General features: G+C 43.9%; 1 protein-coding gene across 2 annotated transcripts in view; it reads left to right on the forward strand.

Annotated features, from left to right (window-relative positions):
* The window catches only part of PTGFRN (prostaglandin F2 receptor inhibitor), a 64827-nt gene extending 50193 nt beyond the window's left edge, over positions 1-14634 (forward strand). For both annotated transcript variants that reach the window (XM_056492899.1, XM_056492908.1), the window contains exons 7-9: positions 2789-2896; positions 9667-9972; positions 11128-14634. In XM_056492899.1, coding sequence (XP_056348874.1) covers positions 2789-2896; positions 9667-9972; positions 11128-11294 — 581 coding nt within the window. In that variant the 3' untranslated portion in view covers positions 11295-14634. The remainder of the gene's footprint in view (positions 1-2788; positions 2897-9666; positions 9973-11127) is intronic.
* The last annotated feature ends 1786 nt before the right edge of the window (positions 14635-16420 follow it).

The following is a 16420-nucleotide window of genomic DNA, read 5'->3' on the forward strand; positions in this document are numbered from 1 at the left end:
ACTTTTTAGCTGAAAATTGTATCACTATATGGTCTAGCTCATGGAGTTACCTTCCTGGTGACATGAAATAACAGTTTGAGCATTGAGATCTAACATAAATGGGAGCATTCAGAGAAAAGTACACTGAACAAATCCTGATTCTGGAACCTGGTTTCTCTTTAAGCACTTCTGGATTTGTACTAGTAAACTTCTAACCTCAATTTCTTCACTTTCTGTTTAAAGTTGTCTAGTGTTTTTCAAGTGTTCAGGAGTCAAGAAATGCTCTGAAAACTCTTGCTATCCTGACTGCAGATGCTTTTTAATATAAAATAGTTATTACTTCAATAAAGAAGAACACTTCTTTTAGGGGTTTTACCTAAGATTACATGAGGCATTGCTTATAGTGAGAAACAGATATTCTGGCTTATTTTAAATTAAAGGTCTCAGCAGAATATGGCAATTTATGACACTTAGCTCTTAGAACTGGGAATGCTGGTTTGTTTTGTAAATCTGTGGTCTTCAGCTTCCAAATTATCTGAGGGAATGACACTTATCTTCAAATCTAAAGTTAAAATCCAGTTATTTCTCAGGTTTCAAATTCACAAACAGCTTTTCAGCATTTAACTTTGCTTTGCTTTTGATGAGTTTTACAGGTCGTGCTTGATCTGTCAGCCCTGCAATTGAAACTAAGCTCTGGTTTGTTTATTCCCCCGAGTGACCAGCAGGTGCCAATAACAGTATTTCAAACTATTAAATGCAGGTGGCAAGATGGCCAAAGCCACATCATCTGTTACGTGCAGAGTTGTGTTTTTCTCAGTGTTAATGTAGCATGAACTCCTGTCTGACTGAAGGAGAGAGTTCCTGTCACCTCCCCAACCCTTCCAGTGCCATCAGTGTCTGCTGGGAGTTGCCTGTTTCACCACATGCCTTTGTCTGTAACCTTGTGGCATTGAGATATTTGGCCTTTTTTTTTTTTTTTTTTTTTTTTTTTTTTTTGTTTTGTTTTGTTTTGTTTTGTTTTTTGTTTTTTGTGTGTGGTTTGTTTGTTTGTTTTGTCTTGGAGGGCAAAAACTTGAGGAAAGTACTTGGGTTTTGTGTTCTGAGCCTTGCTTGGCGTGGTCCAGATCCAGGACCTCTTGAACACTGGGTGGGGGAATGGGGCACTCAGCCTCCTGCCTTTTCAGGTTTTTAAGGGGGGGAATAAATCTTTAAAGGTGCTTTATTCTGTCCTTTTACACCCGAGGCCCAGGGCGTGTTTAGGGGGGTAATTTGCAGGGTTAATCTTAAGAAAGGTCTTCTAATGTCAAAATGGGTGTCAAACTCTCAGATTATATGTCTGCATACTACCCATGTGTACAGAAGTACAGCTGCTTCTGGGGCAGAGGAGAGGGCTGGTGGAAACTGGGGGAGAGGAGGATTTTGAAAGCTGGAGAAGTAATTATTGCATTGTAGTTGGAATTAATTTCTTGTCATGCTGTGTACTATCTGTTGACCAAAACAAGCCAGGCTCTTGTACTCTAGAAAAGTTGCACCAAAAATTATAGCTCTAGCTTCATGATGCATCCAAGTTTATTTCCAGAACCTCAGTTTGGGAATGATGTGGTGTGTGCCATGTGGTGAGCTGTCAGTGTAGCTTTCCATAGAAACTTGTTGAGAGGGCAAGGCACAAGTGGGTTGTTTTGGATGATTTCCTGAAGTGTTCTTCATTAAAAGCATTGTTTGCTACTGATCTTCAGTGGATTGTATTAAAAGAGTAGAGGTAAGAGTGGAAGAGAGCAAATAAACAGCTTATCTTTCTTTTCCCAAGCCACACTTCTCTGCTTGTTGTTGCTGCTGCTGTGCCAGAAGTAGGTGAGCCAGGTAATTATGGGAGTCTAGGGAGTGTAAAAAGAGTTACTTCTTGATCTGAGTCCCAAGTTTCTTCTTGGATTCCCTGGCTCTTTCCCCCAGAGTCATCCTGGAGGTCACTATTGGGATCAGCTTTCCTTCTACTCATCTCCTTCACCTGGATTAGTAGAGAAATCAGAGGTATTCTGGTACATTCTTCAGTTTCTGCCCTGTGAAGTAGACAGTATTAACAATACTGGCATATCTGAGGAGTAATGATTTTGTTATTTTTGCACTAGAGATGCAGCTGTTGTCAGACTTTGAGGACGTTTTGGTTTTTTAACCTAGGTATGTCAGAAGTCTTTTAAAACATCAGTGTTGTCATGGCATCTGGGTATTTCAAAACAGCCTAATGGTTTTCATTGATATCATCACCACTTTGCAGCTGAAGGAGTTACTGTACCCTTGAGCTTTGAGGCATCTACAGAAGAAGCTATCTGTGGCAGAGCCTGAAGGAAAACCCACAGAAAAGTATTATCAGATGCACTACTTGTATTGTCTGCTCCAGTTCCACTGTACAACCATTGGTATTGTTAAGACACTGTTTTGCTTTCACTTGAATTCCTATTGACAGCCTCAACAAAAAGATATGTTCTGGATTAGCCTGAGGATCTGAATGCTCATGCTCTTAAAAGAGTCACCAGTGGAAGAGCAGCTCCTTTTGTGCTGGAGAGTAGAAGGCAGATTTAGGCAGCAATCTCTGTGTTGGGCAAAAGGTCTGATGGTTTGGGTACTTTTTCTTAGTACAGGATTAAATGGCTAAAAATGAAAAACTATTTTACAAAAAACTTAAATGGCTGTTTATCCCTACTTCAGGGCTCTGTCTCCACAAATTAGGAGAGAATACTTCAAAAACGTGCAAGAAAGGTGTTGGACAGTGAAGTAAAGCCCCTCATGAATAATTGTGGTTACTCTTTTCTAGGTCCTGTGTTCAATGTCTCGGTGCATTCTGACAGCCCAACGATTTACCAGGGGGAGGTGGCAGATTTGCTGTGCATCATCACAATGGAGGGAATGCCACTTGAGCCAGGTATGTCAGCAAAATTATTTCACTTGTAACTCATTTGCCTTCAGAAGTTACAACCCTATGTGCTTTGAGTGAAGCTGGAAAGTTGAGAACAAACAATTTTGTAGAACTAAATAAAGACAGGAGAGTGTGCTTGCTTTACCCAGCTCAATTTAAAGCAAGTTTTTTTCATTTTACCTCCTATCAAATCCCCATCTGCTGTCCCCACTAACTGACCCCACTGCAGGTAATCTCAGCCTACAAACATCAGATGGGCCATGAAAACTATTCCTATTCCCTTTAAATAGAAAGAAGGTCCATTGGCTAAACCATTTAGAAAAAAATGGTCATCTGTAAAGGAATCTTAGATACTTGGCCATCCAGCTTCTCACTTCAGAGTGAATTTAAGGCTTAAGGTAAATCTAAAAATCATAATAATTGACTGCTGCAGCCTAAATGCCAAAATGAATTTTCATTGCCTTCAGAGTTGAGCATCCTTTTTTTATGTGGAAGAAAGAAATACAGTACCTAGTTCCTGTAAGAAGGGTAGCAGACACAAAAGCAAATTTTTATGGACAGCTAAAAAGTTCAGAGAATTGCTCAAAACCTGGCTGCTTGCCAAGCATTGTCTGAGCTGCTTTTCATCAAAATGCTGTGAGACTAACTCTCTTTCTTATACCCAAAATTTGGGTTTGGAGTAAGTTAAGTCATTATGTATATGAATATAAGCATCTCTTTAAAATAAATCTACAAATATATATGTAAATATAAATATATGTGAATATATCTAAATATAAAGTGGTCATGATTCATGCCAAACTTAAAAGCCTACACATAAACCACTACAAAAGAGGTGCTGTGCAGAAAATATTACTTATGATGTAGTAGCTGATGAGATGAAGTACCAGGCTTAGTAAAGGTCCATCACTTTGAAATTACAAGAGGTCTGTTCTGCATTAAATCTGAGCGTGGCAGGGAAGCAATTTACTAGATTACAGTCGTGTGCTGCATGTGAAAAAAAATGATAGAAGTCTGTAGATTGTATTATTGAAATGCCTGGCAGGGAGAAAAAGGCTGAGTAAACTTTATTGCTGTCAAAAGAGTCATAGCCTGGGATATTGGGCACAGCAAGCAGCAATGTGTGTCTGTGCATCTACCTCAGCCTGTCCTGTGGCTTCTGCTCAGCAGGAAGCCTCTTCCACGTTGAGGTGTGCTCAAGCTCTTGCAGGTATTGTTGTGAGGCAGTACCCAGAGCAGCTGCTTTCCTTTCCAAAACAATAATTGCTGACAGGGAGCAGCTGCTGCTTCTGCTGGTGTTCGACAGCTTGGCGTTGCCTTGTGGAAGAGGCCTCAGCATCCCTCTCTTAAAACTTGAAAACTGGAACACAGCAACCTCCTCCTGAATATGAGGAGAAACTTTGCTGTGAGAATGACCACACACTGGAACAGGGTGCCCAGAGGTGATGTAGAGGCTCCTTCTCTGGAGAGATTCAGAAACCCTCTGGACAAAAATCCTGTGTTATGTGCTCTAGGATAACTCTTGAGCAGGAAGGTTGGACCAGATGACCTCCAGTGGTCCCTTCCAGCCTTATCCATGCTGTGAAAAGGAGCAGTGGGGCTTTCCTGTCAGTGCTTTGCTGCAGTTGAGTTTGGGATGGGTTTGTGTGTATTTGGTACTGGGAGGAACACAGACAGTATAAGGATAATCAAAATGGTTAAGTAAAAAGGTGTTGTCTTTTGAGGAGCTGCTCATCAGCACAGCTAAGTTTTAACTTGGCAACTTCACGAGGGTTTGTGGGTGTCTGTTGAATTGATAGATTATTCCTGAAGCTGGAGATGATGCTGTTTCCAGCAGTCATGGGCAACCAGAGCAGAGTCTTAAATGTCAGCATTGTAATCTGTTCCATAGCTGGGTAATGTCATCTTGGACATGGCAGACCACTGTGGTGGTTTTTTACCTTGTTTCTTTCATGTTGATGGTTTGTTTGGTTTCTTTCTTTTTCAGTCTGCAATGGGGCAGATGAAGTGTAGACAAGTAAACCTAGAGTGGAGTAAAATGTGGCATTGTGGCAGGCTTTGAGAGGGCTCTTCAGTCCACACTCTGAGCCTCCAGCAGTTGCAGGATGAAAAGTATTTGGGGCATAACCAGTCATCCTGTGTGATGAAACACAGTCCTTGCTGGTCCTCTGGATGATACTGGCAGGGAACAGCTGGAATTTATGCAGGCTTCCCTCATCCTTCTTGGCCTTGGGAGCTGGAGGGGGCTGATGGAGGAGGTTAGAGGAAGGACTTAAGGACTTATATGGTAGCAAACAGATGTGGTTCCTCACTGCTAACCTTACTCCTCTGTATCCCATCTCTGATCTGTCTTTATGCTGTGTCAGTATCGCAGTTTAGTTCACAACTGGAATGGAGGACTTGCTTTTTAAATTAGTGCCAAATGTTAGACAGACTGTGAAAGTAACGGGTCTCATCCCACTGGGGACACGAGGCACGCTGTTAGGGAAAGCCTTCACCTGGCATTGAGAGAAACAGGGCAAGAGTTACCAGCATCTTCTGGAAGAAAACAGATGGCTGCAGTGCAGACATGGTCATTCCATTTGGGAATGTGATGAGAAAGGACAAAAGAGCAAATGCATTTGACTCCCTTCTGAGGGGTGTGGTGACTTTCAAGACCATCTGTACTTCTGGTGTCAGACTTGCTGCAGGGCTGTGGTGTGGGATCCCCTGTGAGCAAAGGAGGGGCAGGATGTTTCCTAAGATGTCCTGTTAAATGCACATCCTTTGAACATACTTGGTGTGCCAGCCAGCTCTGCTCCTGTGCACACAGACACTCAACTCTGCAGGCATGTGTGTGGATTAGTATGTATTCCTCCTGCAGTATGTTGGTGTCAGGTGCCACCTCTTTTCCCTCTTTATATGCACAATTAGAAAAACTAAGTACTTTCAAGGAGCTGAAGAAAAGCTGAATGACCAGCTATCTTTGTCAGTGCCATTTGTTAGTTAGATTGATCCATTTTATTTTTTTTCTAGAGGCATCACTTACAGTTTGAACCCTTTTCTGGTAGAAGCAACTCACAATGCTTTCAGTGTGTGTTTGTGTGTATCCACCCTGTGGGAAATTTTCAAAAGGGTAGAAGAGGTTTTGGCGAGGCTGCTACATGCTTTAATTTCCTCTGCCTCTTTGAGACCCTGCTGAAATCAAGTGTGTGTTACTAAGCCCAGTACATGGCAGCAACTGCTCCATCTAAAGAAGTGCTCCTTTGGCATGGCAGCTGTGGTTGGTGTTTTGAATTGATACGAGGGGAATATGTGTGTGTGTCAGTGGGGAATAGTAGTTCTTCTGTGCCCTGAAGATATAAAAGCTGCTTCTGATACTTCTGTTGAATACACATTTTCACAAATGATCTCTCTAGACCTCTCCCAGATCACCCATTCTTGGGCTGTGTACTTAGGGATTTAAAAGTATTACTTACTGTGTCTGAAAGGAGATGTGGGGCTTTTTTATCTGCTCCAGACAGACCCAGTTGGGCACTCTGGAGAATTTAACAAAACCAGCTTGTTTACCCCTTATATGGCTTGAAGTGGTTTGCTCAGCTCTCTAGGAAGCCCTATTCAACCTCATTTAAATGTAGTAAACAAAAAGGGTCTCAAAATTGTGATTCAACACTGTAACAGGATGCTGAGAGAGCTCCATTCTAAGCAGTGGAAGTGTATGGTTCCTAAGAAGCTGGTCTAGAAATAGGATTCCCTCTTTTGAGGAGTGATTGGTCAGGGAAGTAGCTAAGACCCAGACAGCTTAGCCCTGTGTGTCAAATCGAAATGTGCACAAAGATGTGCTTTACATGTTGATGATCCTCACTGGCTGAGGAGGGGAGGAAGCACAGCACCACTGCTAACTCTGCTCACAGAGCTCTGAAGTGTCCAGCTCCCAGTGCTCTCTCTTCCTTTAGGTGGCACTGAGGTCTTTGATGCCCTTGTGGGCACTGGGATATAACACTGCACTGTGGGGCACCTTGGCCAGGTGTCCCACATACTGACTGCGGCACAGAAAGAACCAGGAAAAGAAACCTTTGAGTGTGAGTGTGGCTCTTGAAGTGGAGTTTTTGTAGATTTGGGTCAAAAACTGAGAGTGACTCATCAACATTGATGCAAGGTGTGTGGAATGGGGCAGATGCCTAGTATGTAACCTGTTTTATATCAGTAAATCTGCATATTTATTAGCACTTGAGAGCTGCTAGGCATGTTCATCTCTGATATTTAGAGAGCACCTGATTTATGTCCTTGCTTTGCTAAATTTGCCTGTGTTTTTATTGCATGAAACCCAGAGATATATAGAAATGAATCAGATGACTTTGCTGTATTAAGCTATTTCAAGGAGGATAGTGACAGAGTACTCGGAGCCAAATCCTCCCTCTGACTGTCTGTAGTGAGTCACTAATTGCAAACTGTGTACTGGCTAATAAAATATGTTGGCATAATACTGTTGTCCCATGTTGTAATTACAGAAGACAGATTCAAATATTTCAAAATGACAGCAAGTGCCTGTACTCATATTAAGGGAAGGGAACCTCAAATTATCTGAGATGCAAAAGAATGAATTCTTCAAAGCTGCCTGAGGATCTGAAGACTAGATTATTATTATCTTTTAATATCTATATTTATTGCTTAAACCCTTTCCAGCAAGGTCAGTGGTGTGTTTAGTGTAATTTGACTTAGCCTGAAATGTGTCCATATGCTCCTACAGCACCTGGAAGCACAAGAGCAAGCGTCAGCCTTGGATCTTTGGAAGGAATTGGTCATTCCCAACGTGACTGCCTGTGGACCAGTGCTGTTACCGTATTTGGCATAAACAGACAGCAGGGGTGAAGAGTGGTTTCTATAAACAGAGCTCTCTCCAGCAGAGGCCCTGTTTCCCATAGACACTTGGATGAGTGCACAAAGCAGAGGTCAAAGTTTGGTCTCTTTGACTGAACATGTGTTTATGGCAATTTTTACTAACTTTGATTTCAAGGGAAGTGGTCTGAGCGCTTTGCCAAGTAACTCATTGTAGCATTTGTAGGATGGAAGGCAAGAGGGATTGCTCTGAGGGCTGCTGGTCCAAATGACCTATGCTGAACCCCATGTAGGACTGGGACACTTGCTGCTGCTGTAGGGCTGCAAAGCAGGCCAGGTGCTCTCCTGAGGTCCTGTGCATTGCCCAGAACACCAGGCTGTGGCAGGCAGGGCAGGAAATTGGCTGGTGTCCCAAAACAGTTTGGTCAGACGCTCTCTGGTAGTAACATGTGCTTTCTCATATTTTTGTTTTGTTTCTATAGATGTGTGTAAAGCCAGTGCACCTTAGGAACTGCACCCCAAACACTGGGGTTTTTTTGGGTTTTTTTCTGCAGTAAAGAAGAATGTCCCACGTAGCCAGCTGATATTATACTTCAAGTAAAAGAGCTGAGGCTGTCCCTTTGCTTCCCTTTACTTTAAAATATGGAGGTTCCTGTCTTTGCCAAAGTGCTAGCTTGCCTGATTGAGACTTAAAAATCATCTTCACTTAGATCTGTAAACAATTTCAGTACATCAATAGGCTTAGGGCTCCAGTTATTCCATTAGCCTGGAGGTCAAATGTAAAAGTTTAAGAGAAAAGCAAACTTACTTAGACAAAAGATCAGTTTTAAATTTCAGATTGCTAGTACACTACTTTTCAGAGCTCTCAATACTTAAAAATGGAGTGTTAATACATTGCTAAGAATCACTGGGACTGCTTTAGATGTGCATTGTACCAAATTCAGGACAGAAATAGTAACTTCTGTTCCCAGTTTGAGCCCATTGGTTTGCTCATGTGCCAGGAAAGAAGACCTGTGAGGAAACAAGTAAGCAGCCTTTCCTCTCTGTGCTCTAGGTCATGCCAGGTTTCAGACTCTGGTAGGTGTTGCTGGGCTCATGATAGCAAAGAATAGTGGTGATTTTTAAAGTGGGTACTCAGCTACATCTGCCTAATAGGCTTAGGACTGAGATCTGCTAATGAGATCAATAGGACCTTGCATGAGCACACAGCGAGCTGGATGTGCTGATGGACTCTGACTACCTGCCAGCTGTGTTAGAAGTGTAAGTTCCAGCAAATCCATATTATAGACTGTGTCTTTGGGTGGTGAAACTTGTACAAGGCATCATGTCTGATGTGTCACAGTAACCCACAACTCTGGGAAAAATGTGTAAAAGCAGCATGGTCAGGCTTTGCTCCTGAATGTTTTGTACTCTTGCAGAAGAAAATTGCAGTGCAATTTTTTGTGCACTGTGCAGAATCTCGTGTTCATTTAGGCAACTCTAAATGTAAGGAAGGGATCTTCAGGATGTGGTTGTGTAAGCCCCCATAAAGACAGTGACTGCAAATCACTTTCTGCTAGCAAATATCTAGCACTCCCACTTCCTTTTGCTGTAGGTGCAGTGTAATTGTAAAATGTCTTATGATATTAGGCCTGCTTGGTAAAAACTTAAATACAAATTTCAGAATCTCAGGCAGAAAGGCAAGAAATCTCTTCTCTGTCATCCCTGTGGTAAGTCACCCTTTCTGTACAGCTCCATTCTTCCTGTCAGTAATATTTCATTGCACTTCACTGCTTGAATCTTCCTAGAAAGGACATGTTCGGGGGACTCTCTCTTTTTCTTTGTTTTCTTTTTTATTTTTTTTCCTCTGCCATCAAACCAGTGCTGCTTCCAGATTAACCTTTCTGCTGAGAAATGGCACTCTGAATGCTTTTCAGGACTCACCACCGTGTCTGAATTGTTCTTTACCCCCACGGCAGATGACATGTCCTTCGATGTCTCCTGGTTTGCGGTGCGCTCCTTTGCGCTGGACAGGGAGCCCATCCTGCTGGCCTCGCTGGACCGCAGGGGGATCGTGAGCCAGAGCAGGAGGAATGGCAGCAGCGACCTCAGCCTGGAGAGGATCAGCCCTCTGGAGTTCCGGCTCCGCGTGCACGGCTGCGAGGACCACGACTTCGGGAACCACTACTGCGTGGTGACGCCCTGGGTGCGATCCGCCAGCGGCGTGTGGCAGCGCGAGCCCGACGTCAGAGCCAAGCCCATCTTCCTGTCTGTCAAAATGGATGGTGAGAGACTCAAATGTGTGCTGCTCAGTTGTCTTTTTGTTCTCCATAACTACTTTCAAAGGTGCCTCTGGTAATCTCATTAGGTTTTGTCATCTTTTTTATGGTTAGCAATTTCTGATTCAAGATTCTTCAGAGGAGAAGAATCTGTTCTGCCTAAACAGTTGATAGACTGGAGTGTTTTCTTTCCTGATCACCTCTTGGTGATATTTTCCATAGCTGAGGCACTTTTCAGTCAAGGGCACAGTATTGTCTCCAAGTGTTAACCCTTCTGCTGCCTGCTGGAGGAAGCCTTGGTTTGCAGATGGGGTGTGTGAATTAGTCACATTGTGATTAGTGTCAAAGCTGAGAAGAGAAAAATCAGAGCTCGTTGCTTTGTGCCTTGTCTGCTTTCCACCCAGAGTTGCAAGTGTTGCTAGACTTCATGAGCAGCAACTCACACACTAGATACTTCGTTCAGCAGCTAAGGATGAAAATTAATACAGGAGGGGTTTTGAACTAGTTGATTTCTTGATATTTCCAGGAGAGGTCATTTTTGGAAGTTCCATGAACTTGAAATGAACAAGAAGCTTTTGTTCTCCCCACTGTGCTGATACCTGTTATAACTGTACTTTCCAAGTGCCTTTCAGTTCCTTACTGCCTTTTAACTGAGCAGTAGGTACTTCAAAATCTGTTTTTTTTTGTTTAGGCACCAGCTTTGAAGGTTGATTAGGCGGGGTAAATATATAGTAATTCTAATAATTCAAAGCATAAAGTAGTCCACTCCTGCTTTTTGGAAATGTATTGCAGCCATATTCTGCCATTGATGGGGAAACAATTTAATATTTTGTTTGGAGAAATGTGTGAGAGGATGACTCTTGGAATAAACTCGACTTTGCTATCTCACTCCCAGGCTCTTCTGGTGCTTCCAGCCTCTCCAAGGCTTTGAAATTACAGAGGACGAATTAGGGTGAAGAGGAAAGGGAGAGACTAAAAGACCAATTTTTCAAACCCAAGTAGATGGAAATCAAGAAGGAAAATTAGTGTAATTTCTTTCTGAAATAATTAATCTGCCCCTAACTGAATAATGTGGAATTATCTCCTTTTTCAGGCAAGAAGAAAAAAAAGGGATGTCTGAATTCCTCAGTGATATCTAATGACTCTGCATTCCTTTTTCAGTTCTGAATGCTTTCAAGTACCCCCTGTTGATTGGCATCGGTCTGGCCACTGCCATTGGACTCCTATCCTGCCTGATTGGCTACTGCAGCTCCCGTTGGTGCTGCAAGAAGGAGGTGCAGGAAACAAGGCGGGAGCGCCGCCGGCTAATGTCGATGGAGATGGACTGAGCTGGACACACTTGCGTTTTGGGAGAGACTCACAGGGTCTTGGATTGTGTTGAGACACTTGCTCACAGGCCCAGACAAGACAGTGTTTGCTCTCTGATTCCAGCCTGGACCTCAAGCTTCTCCTTGTTACACGTCATGTCCTGAGAACAATCAGGCCATATTTAGCAACTTGGGAGTTCTCCTTTTCCAGCAGCACTTTCTGCATAGGGATCATGTCCTTCTAATGTGCAAACTGTTGAGCCTTCTTTCAGCAGGGCCCTGTGACAAAATTCATTAATGTTTTGTTTGTTTGTTTGTTCATTGGTTTTATTTCCCCCCTCGTGGTTTTGGAAAGACGTCCCTGTATGAAAGCAAGGTGGGCAGGATGGTGAATGGGAAAGAGGCAGGTAAAAGCGTTAGACTTTCATTGTATTAACTAATCTACCTTTCCCCTCTATCCCCATCACACCATCCTGTTCCCTTTCTCTTTCCTCCTTGGTATTTCAGAGACTTCTCTGTGTTGGATTGAAGGCTGGGGAAGGTTCCTGTGCTGGGACCATCATGAGGCTGTTCCAGCAAAGAGTTATTTTATGGCTGTCAGCATGCCTTCTCTTCCCTGGCTTTCCAAGAGATTGCAGTTAATCCTGACACTTGCCTGGTGGAGATCTTTGAAGCACTTTTTTTAAACCTTTTTTTTTCAGTGCTCAAAGCTCTTAGCTGTGGTGAGTAGGGACTAACTTGACAACACTGAAGAATCAATCCTCAGACAAGCATTTGATGGATGTCTGCCTTTTGGCCACCTTCTCTCTCACCCTTCCACCTTCTCTTCTCATTACAGCTGCTTACATTGTGCCTGAGACCCTGTTCTGCTTGTGGCAGGGGGGCACATGGTACCTGGGGACAAGGCTCAGCCTTCTGCTGGCCTCAGCAGGGAGCTTGGAGACCCTGCTCCCTGGGTGATGGTGTGACTTATGAAAATAGTAAGAGATGGATCTTCATCTGCAGTTGACCAACTGATCATGTTTAGAGACTTGTAAATTATGTATTACCAAATGCACAGGCCAAACTTCAGTGCTGCTTCTGCCAGTCACTCACTGGTAACCCTCAAACCTGTGAGCAGAATCTGAGATCTGCAGTAGCTGCAGTGCAGCTCAGAGTAGGAATAAGAGCAAGAATCCTTCAGGTTCCAACAGCCCTAGTCTTGAGCGTGGGCCTGCAGTGGGGCTTTCCCCATTGGCTTGAGACCTATTCCTCGGTGCTATAGTGCAGAAGTCCTGCTTTGGTCTTCCAAATACACTGACCTGGCTCCTGAGAGGGAGCAGCATCTTTGCCAGGCAGTTCTGTCTTCCCAGCACAGCTGGTGTTCTAAGCAATAAAGGTCAGAATAAGGATACTGTGTACAAACAAACGAGGAAGTAGGACTTCACCACAGTCTGATGTCGCAGCCGTGGTTTGGCTTGCATCAAGAAGGGTGAGAAATGCAGAGATGAGGCCAGGGCTCAATCCTTACCATGGCTTTTAAGATAAAAAATGGCAAAGAAGAGCATCCATGGAAGGTAGTGGCTGTGGTGCACTGTTGCCTGATTAGACATTAGTTATGTCCTAGACAATCTGCTTCTCTGATAGCTCAACTCACTGCATATTCCAGGGGAGCTGCAGGTCTGGTGTCTGGGCTATGAAGGTTTTTTGTGGTAAGTTTTATCAGTGTGGATTTTTTTTTTTTCTGTCTTGCATTGTGACCTTTGTTCTGAGGCTGATGTGAAGGGGTTTTCCAGAAGGCTGCTCTGTGTCCTGTGTGTGAACTTGCATGCAGTCACATCTGTATGCATAGAGGTGTCCAGGGCTTTTTGAAAGATGAATATGAAATATCTTCAAAATGAGCTTAATTTGCAGAGTTGGGGCTTGCAAGTTATTTGACTCTTTGAGACATTTAATGTAGTATTCCAAAACTGGGACCCCCAGACCTGTGAACCTCTGAAAGACTTTGGCCTGAAGGTACATAGCAAGTTTCCTTCCTGGCCTGATATTTTTCTTTCTGGAAGAGCTCTGAAAAGGCCTCTCTTGAAGGCAGACTTAGCTGCCTTTCCTTAAAGAACAGGGCAGAAGAAGTCTTCTGGCTTCCACTGTGAAAGCCCAGAAATCTGTAGCAATGCTTTCCAAAGGAAGGGAGTTCAGGAAAGGATTCACTCAGACTCTACTTTGACAGCAAGAATTTTTCTTCCTCTCCTGTCTCTGCTGTAGTGAAATCTTGCTTTTTCCTGGAATGTTATGAAACACTATTCTGATGTTTGGGATGCTGACTGATCCAGCAGCTTCTTTCCTGCATTAATATCTACTTTCTTCTCAGAAGGCTTGTGGCATTGGGGCATCTTGGGAGGGGTAGAAGTGGTGGTGAAGTTCTAAGCCCAGCATCAGTCACTTTTTGTCCTGGCAGACTGACTCCTTGTCTATCTATGCCCTTGGTTAAGTTTTAGGGAGAGAGGATCATGACCATAATGCAATAATTAGGGAATGGATGAGCAGGGAACCGCCAGCTCTTCCCAAACACACCATATAGCACACTTCCTCCCTGCTGGAAAAAAACTCAGGGTTATTTTGGTCAGGGCTCCCTTCTTCTCTAGTGAAAGGTCCCCATGTCCTTATCTAATGCTGACCTTCCTTCATGGTCCATAACAAACCATCTTTGTCACTCCAAGTGAAGGAAGTTTGCCACTGGCTTGCACTGCTGACAGCCCCTTGGAAGGCAATGCTGCATCCCATTCCACCCTGTATTTGCTGTAGTTGGAAGGCTAGAAGCTGATGGGCTAGACCTAGCCCCCAGGTTTCCTTCTACTTGTGCCAATTTTGTATTATCCCCTTTTTTAAAAATAAAGTGTGAATCTTCTCTCTAAGGGAAAAAAAATCTAGGTCACTTTTCATGTTTTATTATTATTATTATTATTTTGTGTGTGACCAGGGTTTGTGTGAGTGGAGGTGTGTGTGCATCTGGTTGTGTATTAAACCTGCAGAGTATCAGAAGAATAAGCTGCCTGTGGTGCAGTACAAGCATCCATATCCTCCCTGCTGCAACCTGTGGTATTGTCAAAGTATCCTAAGGGCTCACATTGATCTTCCTCTGTTTGCAATGCCAGTCTCCTGGTTAAGCTGGTAAATTCCTCCAGGCACTTGGAATTTCGATCCAGGGCAACCTTGAACATCATACAGCAGAAGGGCAAGATATTTTCTTTCTTTTGTTTTAATTTCAAAGTTATAAAATAAAGTTTTGGGCACAATTCTGGAATGCAGGTACTGAATAGTTCTAACAATGTTGTGTAAAATGTTTCTTTTTATGTTTAAAATAAAGAGGGAGCCTTTTTGATTATGTCTGTGCCGTGGGTCTGGATGTTTGAGCTATGGGCAGTTCTTTCCTTGTTCCCTGCATGTGTGCAGACACTATTGTTAAAAGTGTAAAATGTAAATCTCACAGTCTTGTTTCCAGCACTGTTTACCCTGTAAAATAAGCATGAGCCCTATTTTACAGTAAGTTTTAAATATTTGCCTACATTTCTGGCATGAATTGGGACGCATAATTATTTTCTGAGTCTATTGTGTTTCTGCCCCACTGTAAGTCAGCCTTTTTGTTGGGAAAGTTTTATTTTGATTAGCTAAGGCCAGGAGTCACAGTTGGGAGTGTATATTTAATATCTCTGTTAAACCTGGCATTAGGTGTTGAGTCTTCCTTGACCCCTTCATGAGGCTTCTTCTTTCCAAGGTACGAGGGGAAAAATCAGAAGTGTTGGAAGAAGACTTCCTGCTTTCTGTGCCAATGGCTGAATTTAGGAGGTTTTTTACCCCTAGCAGCCATGCAAAGACACCAAAATCATAGAGCAAGGAGGTGACTTGCTGTCATGGTTTGATCCCAGCTGGCAGCCAAGCCCCAAACAGCCACTCAGGAACTGGAAGGGTAAAAGTGAAAAAAGTACATGTGATGAGATCAAGACAGTATAATAGAGAAAGCACAATCCATGCTCTCAGGCAAAGCAAAGCAAGGAATTCATTCCCTGCTTCCCATGGGCAGGCAGGTGCTCAGCCCTGGATCCCCAGGAGAGCAGGGCTCTGTCTCACATCCCAGTGACTCAGGAAGACAAACACCACCACTCTGAATGTTCCCCCTTCCTCCTCCTCCCACCAGGTTTACCTGCCCAGCATGGCTGTGCCTGCTCTGGGATACCCCTGGGCTCAGGTGGGGTCACCTGTCCTGGCTGTGTCCCCTCCCACCTGCTGACCCCCAGCCCTGCTGCTGGGGTGGGTGAGAGGCAGGAAAGGCCAAGGCACTGTGCCAGCTCTGCCCAGCAGTAAGGAAAACATCCCTGCATTGTCAGCCCTGCTTCCAGCACAAGCCCAAAGCACAGCCCTGTGCTGGCTGCTGTGAAGAAAATTAACTTTATTCCAGCCAAAACCAGCACACTTGCTTTCCAGCAGGAAGTAGTTTGAGGCAGCAGTGGTTTTGGGATGCCAGCACAGGCTTTGGCAAGGTGAGTTTGTGTTCAGAGTGTTGTATTCTTTGAGCAGGCTGCAGTGCAGGACAGGTGACAGTACATTTGGCTTCTTTCTAGATGGAAAGGTGTGCTCTGCAGAGTGGGCTTGCAGGAAGCTGGGAGGTGGCACCAAGCTGCAAATCCTTAAGGAGCAACAGAAGCCATCAGCCAAAATCCAGGAATATCTGACTGGTCCCTCAGCCAGTTCTAGGTGTCCAGTACCCACATGCATGTGCAGCAGCAAGGAGTGGTATGGGACAGCATCACTGGCCTCCAGCTGAGCAGGTTACAGCTCACAGGTAAGTTTGGATTAGCTTTCATGAAATTTGCTTGCCTCCCCCACTCCCTGGGATGACCTGGGTCTGAATAATGTTCTTGTTAACGTGCTAGGATTTTGTCATAAGAAAGCAAGCTGAAAAATGTAAGTCTGGAAATGAAAGGGAGTACTGGCAAGTGAGCCCCTGGGTGTTGCAGGGAATGGTGAGAGGTGTCAAGTCTCTATCACTGCCCTGTACCTGCCATGGGTTCAGCTCAGCCAGCTGCTGATGGAGGAGTGACCTGCTGCCATGGGGGCAGTCTGAAAAGCACTTTTGTGCCACAGCCTGAGAGTTTAGGTGCTTTTGTAACACC

Source organism: Oenanthe melanoleuca, chromosome 1 (assembly GCF_029582105.1).
Source record: "Oenanthe melanoleuca isolate GR-GAL-2019-014 chromosome 1, OMel1.0, whole genome shotgun sequence".
NCBI classification, from domain to species: domain Eukaryota; kingdom Metazoa; phylum Chordata; class Aves; order Passeriformes; family Muscicapidae; genus Oenanthe; species Oenanthe melanoleuca.